At 47.9% G+C, this 14,315-nt stretch overlaps 1 protein-coding gene across 9 annotated transcripts in view; it reads right to left on the bottom strand.

Annotated features, from left to right (window-relative positions):
• The window catches only part of CACNB1 (calcium voltage-gated channel auxiliary subunit beta 1), a 46,446-nt gene that overhangs the window by 13,265 nt on the left and 18,866 nt on the right, over positions 1 to 14,315 (bottom strand). For 5 of the 9 annotated variants that reach the window (XM_033170615.1, XM_033170616.1, XM_033170617.1 and 2 more), the window contains 5 exons: positions 10,677 to 10,796; positions 5,409 to 5,531; positions 4,016 to 4,152; positions 2,738 to 2,814; positions 1,833 to 1,990 (listed from right to left, as the gene is read on the bottom strand). In XM_033170615.1, the coding sequence (XP_033026506.1) occupies positions 1,833 to 1,990; positions 2,738 to 2,814; positions 4,016 to 4,152; positions 5,409 to 5,531; positions 10,677 to 10,796 (615 nt within the window). Of the gene's footprint in view, positions 1 to 95; positions 116 to 1,832; positions 1,991 to 2,737; positions 2,815 to 4,015; positions 4,153 to 5,408; positions 5,532 to 10,676; positions 10,797 to 14,315 lie in introns of all 9 variants that reach the window. The other 4 variants (XM_033170618.1, XM_033170620.1, XM_033170621.1 and 1 more) reach the window with 1 other exon arrangement.

Consider the following 14,315-nt stretch of genomic DNA (forward strand, 5'->3'; position numbering starts at 1 on the left):
AACTTCGCAGGGGAAAATCCCGCCGGAATTAGGCAGGGCCCACAGGGAGCCGCCACCGCTGTCATCTCGTCTGATTATTTCGTAAGCTTACTTACCGATTTCTGCTTCTGCTTGGCTATGTCCAGTGATCGCCATTAATGGGCGGGGTGGGGACACAGGGGAGGGGAAAGGAGAGACAGGCAAGAGAAAACAAACAAGGCATGCGTGTTACTGACAGCTCACTCCAGCGGAAGCACAGGCAAGGCACAAGAGAGAGAGAGAAAAAACTAGTGCTGAGAAAAGCAGAAAGGTGGCGGCTTTTCAGAGTTTGGGCAGGGAACAACCTTGCCTTGGTTTAGAATTGCGTCCTTTTCCTCCATGCTGTCCTGGCCCACCCTGGTGGACAGACATGGCTCATGGTGGCATGCCCATGAACCTCTCAAAACCCAAATGACACATTGGCCAGAGCCACTGCCGGCAACATGATTGGTCTGGTGGCTCCTTTTGCCATCGCAGGGAGTCAGTCGTCAGGAAGGAGGCACTTTTCAGGGAAGAAGTGGTGCTGGAGAGAGGCCCTAGTCCTTTTGCAGCCAGCCACTCAAAGCTCCCCTCCACCCAGACAAACGTCTCCCCATCCACCCGTATTTCAGATCCTTGCAACTCTGCGAAGGGAAGTTTCAGGCGTGAGGTGGCTGACAGGGAAAGCACTCCCTTCTCTGCTGCAAAGCAGCCTTGTGCTCCTAGTGTAAAATACAGTTTGGCCCTCTGAGGATTCCCATCTTGAACCCTGAGGTTGCTTAGCAACCAGCCTCCCTCCAGACAACTTCCTCCCACTATTTGATCTGCAAGGAGGAAAAGAAGGGCCTGTGGAGGCAAATGGCATACCTGGATGGAATTTACAGGGCAAGGGTGGGTCACCGGTAGGAATGCTCCTCTTATGTGGAGTGGGAAAGCCACTGGAACATCCCATATTCATGCTTTATTATGGGGCGCTCCAGTCCTACGTCCAAGCGAAGGGAAATGGCTTGACTATTTCACTCACTTCGCTCCCATGCTGGAACGTTCCACTGCTATAATTCCCACAGGTGTGGGGATGGATTATAGAAGTGGAGCATTCCTAGTATCCACATAAGGGAGGAACACATGGAACATACCACTTGCATGTTTCCCATGGGGGGGGATTGGGACCTTTGACTTTCATGGGTTTACACTGGGGGAGGGGGGAGAGAATCATAGAATTGTAGAGTTGGAAGGGACCCCCCGAGGGTCATCTGGTCCAACCCAATGCAATGCAGGAATCCTGCCCACAGTCATTCTTGGATGAAGAGGATTACTACAGCATTACATTATTATCCTTCCCAGGGGACAGAGGGATCACTGTTCGATTACTAGATTTCTCAGGATGCATAAGGCCAGGGGGAGAGGGGAAAGGAAGCACATTATATTGGAGACATCTTCCACCAAAGCCCAAGTGAGGGTATGAGCTGGTTGCCAATGCATCTTTTAACTCATACAAGGATGGAGAATGTGTGATCACTGGAACATACCCTTCTGAAACACGCCTTTTGTATGCTGACGCAGGTGACAAACACAATCGCGTATACATTTCATAACCGTTGTACATGTTGATCTTTTCCTCATAATATGCAACAAACCGGCTCGGAATGTGCCTCCCCCCAGCTTATGCTCTCCGCCAATGGGAGATCAGGACCTCAAACCCACTACCAAAACATGCCACTCCTATCACCCCCATCATTTGCAAGATCTCTGGGCAGAAACAAGCCTACACACACAGGCAGGCATACTTAGGATGGCACAGCAAGCAGTTGTGAGGCGAGAGGGGGCACCATTACCTTCTTAAAGAAGGGGCGGCGCTTGGTGGTGGAGGGGGGCGTGGTGACGCTGCTAACACTAGTCTTGGGGGTTCGATGGTTCTCCTCGGTGGCCTCCTCCTCCTCCTCTAAGTCAAGGGCGTCTGGGTCATAAACTAAGTTTGTCATGTCCAAGGTACCTGGGAGGAGGATGGAGGGTGAGGGAGGGAGGAGATAAAAGGTAGGGGAGGAAAGGAGAAAAAAAAACAGGGGGAAATGCAACAACAACAACCAAAGAATGAAAAGCACTAATGGAATAGGGGGAGAAAAACAAATGAGAAGGAACAACCAGAAACAAAAGAAATAAACTGATTTGTGTATCCAGAAGAGGAACATAAATAAAAAAATGGAATGGAATGGAAAACTCCAAATTTCCACAGTATATGAGCATATGGGGGAGGGGGGGCGGCAATTAGGCAATGAGAAGCCTGCCATGTGGCTATCAGGACAGAATTTAGGCCTCGTCCATACACTGAACTGACGGCGTGGATTGTACCGCTTCGGGCTGTAGATGTGGGGATCCTGTGTTTTGTTTTTGAAAATCCTCCCAAGTTAAAAAAAAAGATTTCCTTGCAACAGTGGGGGGCGGGAGGAACTAGCACAGCAGGCAGCAGGCTGGACTGGATCCTCCTCTCCCCACTGCATTAGTTTTTGATCAGCAAGGAGATTTATTTTTTTAAAAAAAGTGGGAGAGGATTGAAATAGGACACCCCCACCTACAGGGTGAACTGGAGTCTAACACGACCACCTCTTTCTGTTGAAGATGCAGGTGAGCAATGCCCTTCTGATGCTTCAAACACTCCTCGTCCCACAGAAAGATTCAAAAGTAACCATCTGGGATGGCGGCGGCAGTTATGCCGTTCTCTGTTGGGCATGAGTAGCCTTACCAGTGGCAGGCGGGGTGGGTCTCCGGGGGCCAGTCACCACATCTCCCAGGCTGGAGGTGGAGTTGTCTCCTGATTTGCTGCAAGACAGAAGAGCCATTAAAGTGAGGCAGGGAAACAGGAAGAGGTTTCGGGGTGGGGGGAAGAGCTGTGGCAAGGGGTAAGAGCCTCTGAGTCCAAGCTCAGCACCTTTTCACTTGCAAAAAAAGTAAACTTCTATACCCCAGTAAGGCTTCATAGTCCTTGGATGTACATCCATCAACATGGCATTCTGCCCCGTTAACGCAATGGGCTTGCACTACAGATCTACGCTCCAGTTTCAGATTAGCTCAACTGTCCCATCCCTTAGACACTACACAGAATGAATTGGCATTAGCCATTGGGACTACAAGAATTAAATAGGCTGCTTGAACTGGTGTAAATTGCATGGAGGGTAAGGCAGGAGTTGGCCTCCCATTTGTCTTCAATGGACAGACAAGGCTAGGTCAAGTGGATCGGGCATCCACTTAAAGAGACTTCCACATGGATCTTAAGATCCACATTTTGCAGTCAGGATCAGGGTGTGTTAGACTAGTGGGGTGCATGTCCGTTTCATTTTAGTTTTACTCTGGAGAGCACGTTTCAGAAAATAACCACAGGCCTCTAGAGGAAAGATGGTCTGAAACTGACAGGCATCTATTCACTCTAACACAAAACCTCTTAAGGTCAATGTAGATAAAGCCCTCAGATTTTTTTCTTTTGATAAAAGCAAGTTGCTAGCTCTCTTGATTGTGGAGGAAGGTTGGCTGTGCAAGGACGGTACCTGGGAGCTGCCATTTGTTAAGGGTGCTGAGAGCTGTTAGGAGGCCTCCTTTTCCTCTCCCGGATCTACAATTCCCAGAGCTCCCTGGGAAGAGGGACCGATTATTAAATCTGTGCAAACTGTAGCTCTGGAAGTGGAATAAAGGGGCCTTCCAACAACTCTCAGCACCCTTCACAAACCACGGCTCCCAGAATTATTGTGTGTGTGTGGGGGGGGGGGGAATCCATGACTGTTTAAAGTGGTTTCCTAGTGCTGTAAATGTATGGTGTGAATGTGGCCTAAAGTCCATCCTGGCAGGTATTGCCAAGCATGCCTGGTAGAAGCCATGGAGCTTTTTAGGAAGAGGATTTTTCAGCCCTGCCACGAGACAGCCTTTCCCTGAAGATGGCAGGGGCTGGATGTGGGGCCTTCTATGCAGAGGATTCTGGGTGGCTCAGCACCCTCCTTTTCCTCCTGCATCCCACTTCATCCCAACCCACCTGGAGCTGAGTCGGTGCTGCCTCATCTTTTGCTCCTGTAGCATCCGCATGTTCTCCAGCTTGACGGGGCTGGGGATGAAGCCGACCTCGCAGCCTTCTTTGACCAGGCGTCCGATCCACCAGTCATTGTTGTATTTCTGGAGTGCAGGGGGCAAAACATCCAAAGCGTGAGACGCCCAAAGCGGGCAGGGAGAGGAGAGGCTGTAGCCCGTGGGTATGCATGTGTGAGTGGATAGACTACCAGTTTGCCCCACCAGATCACCCCTCACTGTTGCTTGCACATTTGGAACCAATGCAGAGAAGGGAGATGCTCAAGAGAGCCTCTCACAGCCCCATTCTTGCCCAGCTGCTGCACAACAACAACAACAACAACAACAACAACTAATAATAATAATAATAATAATAATAATAATAATAATAATAATACATTATTTATACCCCGCCCATCTGGCTGGGTTTCCCCAGCCGCTCTGGGCGGCTTCCAGCAGAATATTAAAATATAATGATTCATCAAATATTAAAAGCTTCCCTAAACAGGCTGCCTTCAGGTGTCTTCTAAAAGTCTGGTAGTTGTTTTTCTCTTTGACATCTGGTGGGAGGGCGTTACACAGGGCGGGTGCCACTACCGAGAAGGCCCTCTGCCTGGTTCCCTGTAACTTCGCTTCTCGCAGTGAGGGAACTGCCAGAAGGCCGTTGGCACTGGACCTCAGTGTCCGGGCAGAACGATGGGGGTGGAGACGCTCCTTCAGGTATACTGGGCCAAGGCCGTTTAGGGCTTTAAAGGTCAGCACCAACACTCTGAACTGTGCCTGGAAACATACTGCGGGAGCCAATGTAAATCTTTCAGGATTGGTGTTACGTGGTCTCAGCGGCCGCTCCCAGTCACCAGTCTAGCTGCCGCATTCTTGATTAGTTGCAGTTTCCAGGTCACCTTCAAAAGTAGCCCCATGTAGAGCACATTGTAGTAGTCCAAGCGGGAGATAACCAAGAGCATGCACCACTCTGGCAAGACAGTTCACGGGCAGGTAGGGTCTCAGCCTGCGTCCCAGATGGAGCTGGTACACAGCTGTCCTGGACACAGAATTGACCTGTGCCTCCATGGACAGCTGTGAGTCCAAAATGACTCCCAGGCTGTGCACCTGGTCCTTCAGAGGCACAGTTACCAGGGAGTCTCCCCCACACCCCTTGTCCCCCAGAAACAGTACTTCTGTCTTAACAGGATTCAGCCTCAATCTGCTAGCTGCCATCCATCCTCAAACTGCCTCCAGACACTCACACAGGACCTTCACCGCCTTCACTGGTTCCAATTTAAAAGAGAGGTAGAGCTTAGAGTAACAACTAGAGTAATTGGGGGGGGGGGCTGGAGACCAGGGTTCTGTGTGACACCCCGTACCTCTTTGATATGAAGGAAGTCTTTGGGTTCAAAGGAAATAGACAGGCCTTGGACCGGCACATCATCATTGGGAGATGGATTGTAGCCCACGTTCGTTCTCACAGCAAATGCCACTGGTTTGGTCTGCAAAACAAAAATACAGAAGCGTTTTAGCAAAGCAGGGGGAACACAGGTGAATTGTGCCCCATCAAAAGCCCTTTTCCAACAAAGGGAAAGCGGCTTGCTTAATTTATTTCCAGTTACAAAAAAAAAAACCCCATACACTTTTCTGCCTTTTTAACAGGTCAGTAAAGGGAAAAACACCTTTCTTTACCTAAGCAAGGGGAGAGGGGCATCAATGAATATGTTCTTCTTAACCCTTCTGGCTATGAAGAAATACTTTCAAGCCAATGCGTGCCTATATTGATGCATCTTTACCCAGAAGAGTGAGGCTCCAATGCTCAGAATAGCGTCTCGTTCTTCCTCATAGCAAGCAGAAGCACCAGACATGATTCAAAATAGCAACATATAAGGCTCAGTGTGACCTCATCTGCTTTGTATGCAGAAGGTCATAGAATTGTCGAGTTGGAAGGGACCCCAAGGGTCATCTAGTTCAACCCCCTGCAATGCAGCCCTGGGTTCAACCTCCAGCGTTTCCAAGTAGGCCTGGAGAGATACTGCCAGCCTGTGTCAGCATCACAGAGCAAAATGGACCGTTGGTCTGACTCAGTATAAGGGAGCTTCCTACATTCCCAATGATGCAAAACAAAGAGTGCAGGTTTGTTCAACAGGAAAAGCCACACCAATGTCCAAGGTAGGCCAGCAGGGTCGCCCCCCCCCCCCCCGCGAATGGCTGGTTTTATGCTATGCTTATCTCACTGTCAAGGAGAAGGAGGTGGGAAAGCAAGCAGCCACTCCTGGCATGAATTCCACCTGAAGCAGCAAGGCAGAGTTGCCCCCCACCCCCACCCCCAGGTCTCACAGTTAACCCGAGCCTAGTCAACAGATAGCTACGAGACCTGCTGATGAAGGCAAAGGATGAGACTTGCTGGCTGAAAGCCCAGAGTCGGAGAGCTAGGGATGTTCTGGGTGCCAGCCACTCCCTCCCAGATCATCCTGGCAGCAAGGAGTTTGGACCAGATCCCAGCGGTCAAAACACCTCAGGCATCCTAATTGTGAGGGCTGCTGCGGCAACAGGCTGCACCAAGAGCCAGTAAAGAAGGGGGGTGGAATTGGGAGGCTTAATTAGCTAATTGCATCCGTCAAAGTCTCAGGGCTGCCGTGAAAGCGGGAATTGCTGCTCCAGGGAAGGGAAGGATGGCTTGTGTGATTAGGGCAGAAATGGCAGGACCTCCCCACCCCACTTTCCCTGCTGGCCCAAGAAAGTGGGAAATGCTGGAAAGACCAGCTGCGAATCCCCACAAGGTTGAAATACTGCACAGGGGAGGACCCCCTTACACTGGCCACTCACCCACCTCACTTTGGGATTCTGCCTTCCTTCCCTATGACACTTTAAATAACCAGATCCCAACAATCCCCCTCCCACAACCAGGGGACAAACCCGAGAGTCTCTGCTCTGATACTCTGTTTGGATTTCAATCAATAAATCCTGGTCCTTTCTTAAAGATGTAGGAACAGCCCAAAATTTGCTATGTGCACTCTATTTTAACTAGGCAGAGGTCACCAATGTGGCACCTGCAGAGGTATTTGTTGGCATCCATAGGGCCTCCCTCCTCCCTACTGAAACGAGGCCTGAAAGAAGCATCGAATAGGCTGCAGCAGATGCTTGGTTCGGGGTATATGTGTTTGTGGGGAGGCACCTATGACAATTGCTCTGATTTGCAAACACCCTCTTGCTTCCCATTCTTCAATAACCCCATCCGCATCTCTCTCCCAGATCCAGGGGTTAAGGCCCCACATCTCGGCTTCCAGTCCACATTCTAAGTGAATACTTCATGGACAAATGGATTTGGGCAATTTTATGCGGTTGTGGCACCTGCTGGAGAAACATGCAACCTTAGGAAGGCAAGCCAGAGCAAGACACCTGTAGGGTACATAACAGAGTGTGCTGAAAGGAGGTCTGGGGCCCTGCCAACCTGCAGCAGAGCCCCCTGGCTTTTGCGGCATTGCTTCCTGGGGCCAGTTCGCTTCAATCGAGAACACGGCTCAAGCTTCCTCTTCCTTCTTCTGCCTCCTGGAGTGATAAAACGTTACCATGCCCATTAGCCAAATGAATTTGCGGGTGCCTGGCCAGCCTGCGATTTATGGGCATCAATGGGCTTGAGCCGGTTGTGAAGAACATGGTGAGAAAGTAGCCATGTGGCAGTCTGAAAGCCAGCATGGTATGGTGGTTGGAGTTGTAGCCTAGTGCCAAAAACACCTGGGTTCAAATCTTCACTCAGCCATGACATTCAATGGGCCAGTCACCATCTCCCCATCTGACTTGACACCACAAGGTTGTTGTCAGGAAAAACAGAGGAAGATACCATTTATAAAGTTAGCCCATTGGTTCCCCAAGTTCAGTATTGCTCACCAGTGAACCTCCAGGTTTCAGGCGTTAAGTCCTTCACAGCTCTGCCTACAGATACCTGGAACTGAATCTAGGGGTTTCTGCATGCCAGCCATAGACTAGATGGCCCTCAGGATCCCTTCCAATGCTATGATTCCCACTTGACCCACTGAGTCACAGCCCTTCCCACATTTAGTGTGGGATAAGAGGGGAAGAACCGCATACACTGCCCTGAGCTCATTGGAGAGAAAATGGGATATTGAACACAGTAAAACAAAATTTAAAAATAGAAGTCTCCTTGGGACCATCAGAATGCCATTAATCAAAACAAATTTGCCTGGAATGCTCTGTTATCAGTTGTACCTATGGAAAAAGGCGCCACTCATGTGACACACTGGAGTTTCTGCAGAAACAGAAAGCTGGGGTGGGCAAGAGAATGACAAACAAACAAACAAACAAACAAACAAACAAACAGGGGGTAGTATCAGGTGTCAGCAGAATCCCATGTTGGATGCCTTGCTTGGTCCTATCACATGCAAGATACACAACAGAGATTGAGGTCTCTGATTGCTAGACTAAGCGCATTTTAGCCATTTGAATGTTTCATTTGACCAAAGTGATTTTGTGCAACTTGGATTGCCCATTTTAACGCATGCCGGCTATTGTGTCATAATATCAACACGCTCTCATTCATGATCTCCATTTCCTGGCACCCATTTTTCACTCCTGGCATTGACCCATCTGTTCTTCTCTGGGAGTGGAGAGCGGGACCCAGAGTCTCTTGATGGAGGGGCGCCTTTATGTATGGCTCTCCCCACCCCCCCCACCCCACTCACATGACCTACTTAAAGAGCATGTGGATGGCTTCAACATCATTTTCAATCCAGTTCTGCTCTTTGGTGCCCAAGTGGCATCCATAACACACAGCTTCATTTGCCAGCTCTGGCTGGTGATCCAGCTGCCACCGGAGAGATAGAGAGAGAGAGAGAGAGATTGCTTCTGGCTGAAGTAATCCATGCTCTAACTGCATCCAAGCTGAAACACTATAATGCACACTGCATGGGCTTGACTATGGAGAGGATTTGGAAACTTTAACTGATAATAATAATAGAATAGCCAAGGCTGTTTCCTGAGGCTAGAGCCTATTACACCACTGTGAAAGAGCAGCACTAGCTGCCAGTTTGTTCCTGTGCACCATTCAAATGGATAGTGTGATTTGAAGCTTTTAGAACGAGGCTGGGGAGCCTGTGGCCCAAGGTAGCCCTTGGCCTAATTTCATGCAGGTAGTGGGAGCCTAAGGAATAGAAGGAAGGCGGGAGCTGGGGATGATGAGAAGAAAGCTGATAATAGATGCAGAAATGGAAGGACAAAAGAGAAACTTCTGTAAGAATTCTTGTAGACCACTGGAAAAAAGAATTATCTGTCCTTCTCCTTGCAACTTGGTGGATGGGGGTGGAAGAGGGGGCAGGAAAGGGGGGGGGCTCTGTCCACTTTAGGTTTTGGCTCTGGCCCTACTCACTGCTGGCTCCTCCCGCTGCTGGCATTGTATCCAGAATACAGAATCGATACCCAGAATCCGTATCCAGAATCCTTAGCTCAATAATCCCTTCAGCATTTTGATGGAAGCTCCCCTGCAGGGATATTTTGCAGCCAGGGGCTCAGAGGTAGAGGCCTACCGAGTTCAAAAGCACAGAGGCAGGCAGCCAACTAGTCGAAGCAAAATACGGAGCAAATGAAATCAATTTGTAGCCCTGGTTTGTGTGTGCATGAACACTGAGCCCAAAAGTCAGTTAACTGATCCCACTGAGGCTTTCATAAGCCGGCTGGGCATCATTGCGGTTAATGTTTCCCCCCCCTTAAATTGCAAGGATTTGTAACAGACAGCTTGCTTGCTTAATTAACGTAAGAAGAAGAAGAAGAAGAAGAAGAAGAAGAAGAAGAAGAAGAAGAAGAAGAAGAAGAAGAAGAAGAAGAGGAGGAGGAGGAGGAGGAGGAGGAGGAGGAGGAGGAGGAGGAGGAGTTTGGATTTGATATCCCGCTTTATCACTACCCAAAGGAGTCTCAAAGCGGCTAACATTCTCCTTTCCCTTCCTCCCCCACAACAAACACTCTGTGAGGTGAGTGGGGCTGAGAGACTTCAAAGAAGTGTGACTAGCCCAAGGTCACCCAGCAGCTGCATGTGGAGGAGCGGAGACGCGAACCCGGTTCACCAGACTACGAGTCTACCGCTCTTAACCACTACACCACACTGGCAGTGTGGGCAAGAGTTGGCATTACGAAACTAGCCTTAACAAATTGTACACCGGCTGTGACCACCCGTGGAAGGGACACGTCCCTGGAGAACACCTGTAAAGGAGGCCAAGTATGCTGTAGGCATGGCAGGAAGCTACAGGAAGAAACAACTCACAGAAATAAAGCAAAAATTAAAGTGAGGGAGGGTGACTGAGTGGAAGGATGGAAGACCTGAAGTCCACAGAGCCAGGAAGATCACCCACTGCAGGGTCGCATCCATGGCATTCCCTCCCAGCAGGTGCAGGCTGTGATGGGTTGTTTCTTTGGTAGGGACAAAACACACCCCCTACCTTCCTCTCTCATGTGCTGGAGGATGGGCCATCAAGATAAGCTGCTTCCCACAGACTCACGTGGATGTCAACGCAACTCTGTTCTTGAATCAGATCCCAACGCCAGATGCCAGTAGTTTTCCTCAGCAGGCTGCATTACAAAGGTCATCTCCCCCACCCTACCCTGCAATTTCTCTAAGATGCTTGAAGTTACTTTACCTTTGCCTTCTCCAGCTGTGCTAGGGCTTGGCGTTCTGCCTCCTTGCGCAGGGCCTCGCGATCTTCCTCCAACGACACATCGGAATCAGAGGGCCGGCTGGTGTAGGACTCAGCAGAACCCTAAAGGGAGGAGAAGAAGAAGAAAAAAGGAGTGGTGATGGGGTAGGTTAGGCTAGGAGACAGGAAGCTGCCTTATACCAAGTCAAACCATCAGTCCATCTAGTGCTGTCCACTCTGACTGGCAGTGGCTCTCCAGGGTTTCAAAAGCATGTGTCTGTCCTAGTCCTACCTGAAGATGCTTGTGGGTTGAATCTTCTACAGGCAAAGCAGATGCTCCACCACTGGAAATCAGCAAGGACTCTGCATCCCAGGTCCTCATGCGACCTTAAGGCAAGGCCTTTGTTAACCAAGCAGGTATAACCAGATGCTGGCAGCCTGTGCTTCCTCCGTAAAGCATTTCGCTGCGTCCTGGCATTGCATCCTGTCATTCCTGGGCAGCATAAGCAGCCCAGCCAGAGACAGAGATGAATCCCATCTGCTGCCTTCAAACTAGAGAGTACCTACTGCTGTCGAGGTTGTTTGCCTTTGGAATCTGAGCTTAGTCTACACCCAGAACATTGGACAGCACTCGTGAATTTAGTCATGTTGAGTACAGTGTTTCTAACATTCTTCTCCTGCACTGGACAAAGGGCGCAGGAAGTTGCTGACCAGATGCGACATCAATAAGGGACAACTAGGGATGAAATCTACAGCCAGATGGAAAACAGAAGGATGGGTGCCATCACTAACAACACACAAGGTCTGTCATTAGGGCAAGTCCCATACACTGGTCTCACAAAAAGGCAGGAAATGGTTAGTTACCTAACAATTAACTAATTGCTCGTGGGGTTTTCTTCCTCAGGTGCCAAAATAACTGGCCTTGGCCCTGGGAGCAATGAAGTTTGGTTGAAAAGGGGTTGCCAACATTCGTTCCTCCACTTCAGGCAACACAATAACTTTCTATTCATTTCTTTTTAACTTATAGTATAAAACATGGAAAGAGAATACTGTACTGAGTCAGCTCTGCAAAACTAGGAGCGATTCAGAGAGATTTCAGCTACGTTTATTTGTATCTAGTCATCAAGACAGTCACAAAATAAAAATTGAACAGTATGGAAATAACTAACACAGGAGATTTTACCTCGCACCCAAATAGAACTACAACACAGACCAGCTTAAAATGACGGGATTTCCCTGGCAGATCACAACAGGACCCGTTGAAAGGGGAAATGGTCCTTCTTTTAACAAATATTAAAACAAAATAAATGTATTTGTGCCAATCTGAATAAAATTATGCGAAACCCAAATTAATAAATTAAAGCATAAAAGCACATAACTGAATAAAAGCAAAGGATAATTCTTGGAGGTTCTTAGGCATTTGCCTATTTTATATGGTCTCTTGGCACAGGCAGTTTCTGTCCATGGAATATATATTTTTCTGTAAGAAGGTAGATTTTTTTTAATATGCCACACCTTCACCCAAAAATAACTTTCAGGGTGGTATACATGAACATTTAAAATCTATAAACACAAACTAGAACATAACCAACAATGTAATTGAGAAGTTAATGTTTCTGAGAGTGTTCTCTCTCTCTCTCTCTCTCTCTCTCTCTCTCTCTCTGTGTGTGTGTGTGTGTGTGTTGGTGAATCTGCCTGATTTAAACCAGTCAGCCTGGCTTCTAATAATGCTGGAATGGCAGTATAGGGAACTGCATAGACTCTAAAGTAGTTTTAAAATCAATTTAAAACAAACTTGAAAAAAAATCACAAAAAGCCGCAGGTTGGAGGATGATGAATGGTATACCACGTTGCCTAAGAAAGCGTGTGGTGTGTGTGTGTGTGTGTGTGTGTGTGTGTATACTTAACACTGGCAAATAAAATAAAAAATACTATAATGCTATCTTATCATAAAACAACAAACAAACTTTATTTATTTGCATAGCCCACAGGCCGTTGCATCAAAAAACAAAAAAAAACAAAACACATATTACAGATACAATACTGATAAAACCATATATAACCAATAAAATGAGCTGAATCGGGATTCGGCACAATTAAAACAAGAATAAATGAGATCTTAATTATGAGGGGGCACTGTTATTCAGCTTATCATAAAAGTATTGGATAGGATTCTTGCTTCTCTTTCCAGCCTTGTCCTTCACATGCTTACCTAGAGGTTAATCCCACAGGGTTTACTGGGCCTTATTTCCAAGTAAGAGCACACAAAACTTAAACTTTATTAATAAACAGGTGATTTTCTCAACAGTTACTGAATCTTGGCATACCCTTTCCCAAGTGAAGACACCACACATAGTCCCCCTCATATATAGCTATAACCAGATACTGGTTTTTCTTCACAAAGTTATCCTCTGCCTTATTAACAAACCAATTAAAAAAAGGCCTAAACGGAATTGTTGTGGGATTTTTCTGTTCATCTGTAACCTGCCATCGCTCTTGATTATTTTCTTTTGAAAGAGACATTTTCTTCCTGTGAATGGCTCATTAAAGCTCAAAATGAGACGGGCCTTCTTACCCTTTTTCTGAAGAGGTAGCTTGACTGGGGTGAGAGTGAGGGGCTGAAATGTCACTGTTAATTAGCAAGCCCCCCTATGAGGCTAGGAGAGGGAAAGTAGGCTCACTGCAAGGGCTAAGCTGGACTCTTAAGGGGGCCAGAACTCCACAGGCAGCTGTCAATCAATGTGGAAGGAAAGGATGGAGGGGGCTCACTTCCACCCCATTCTATGCAGACAACTTCTTGAGAACAAAAGCCAAATCTAATGGCGTCTCTCCAACAGAAGTGGATTGCTTTTTTAAAATATGTGTTGAACTCCAGGGGGATACAATCTATTTAATTATCTGCAATTGATCTCCTTCCCTGTACCTCCTTGCTGCGAAAGATGCAAACACAAAACAGGTCTTCACCAAATGCAGTCACGACAGAATAAAAGGCACAACCCAAATGCACGTCACAGCACTCCCCCCAAACCAAAAAGAGAAACTGTGCTGTTGAGAAGGTGGAGCAAATTTACAAATAAGGAAAGTCTTTCCATGGCAGTTTCCCAGAATGCAAGTGAGACCAGAGAGTGGGCATCACTACAAATTGTAAAGTTGCAAGGAGAGGAACCATAGCAGCCTGCAAAGATGGTTGTTGTTGTTCAGTGTCCGACTCTTCGTGACCCCATGGACCAGAGCACGCCTATCCTCCACTGCCTCCCGCAGTTTGGCCAAACTCATGCCAGTCACTTCGAGAACACTGTCCAACCATCTCATCTTCTGTCGTCCCCTTCTCCTTGTGCCCGCCATCTTTCCCAACATCAGGGTCTTTTCTAGGGAGTCTTCTCTTCTCACGAGGGGCCCAAAATACTGGAGCCTCAACTTCAGGATCTGCCCTTCTAGTGAGCACTCAGGGCTGATTTCTTTAAGGATGGATAAGTTTGATCTTTTTGCATTCCATGGGACTCTCAAGAGTCTCCTCCAGCACCATAATTCAAAAGCATCAATTCTTCGGCGATCAGTCTTCTTTATGGTCCAGCCCTCACTTCCATACTAGCAAAGAGCGACAACAGCTTTGGATAGAGACGGCTAAAGCTCCAAAGAGTA

This window comes from Lacerta agilis, chromosome 14, assembly GCF_009819535.1.
Source record: "Lacerta agilis isolate rLacAgi1 chromosome 14, rLacAgi1.pri, whole genome shotgun sequence".
Taxonomy (NCBI): domain Eukaryota; kingdom Metazoa; phylum Chordata; class Lepidosauria; order Squamata; family Lacertidae; genus Lacerta; species Lacerta agilis.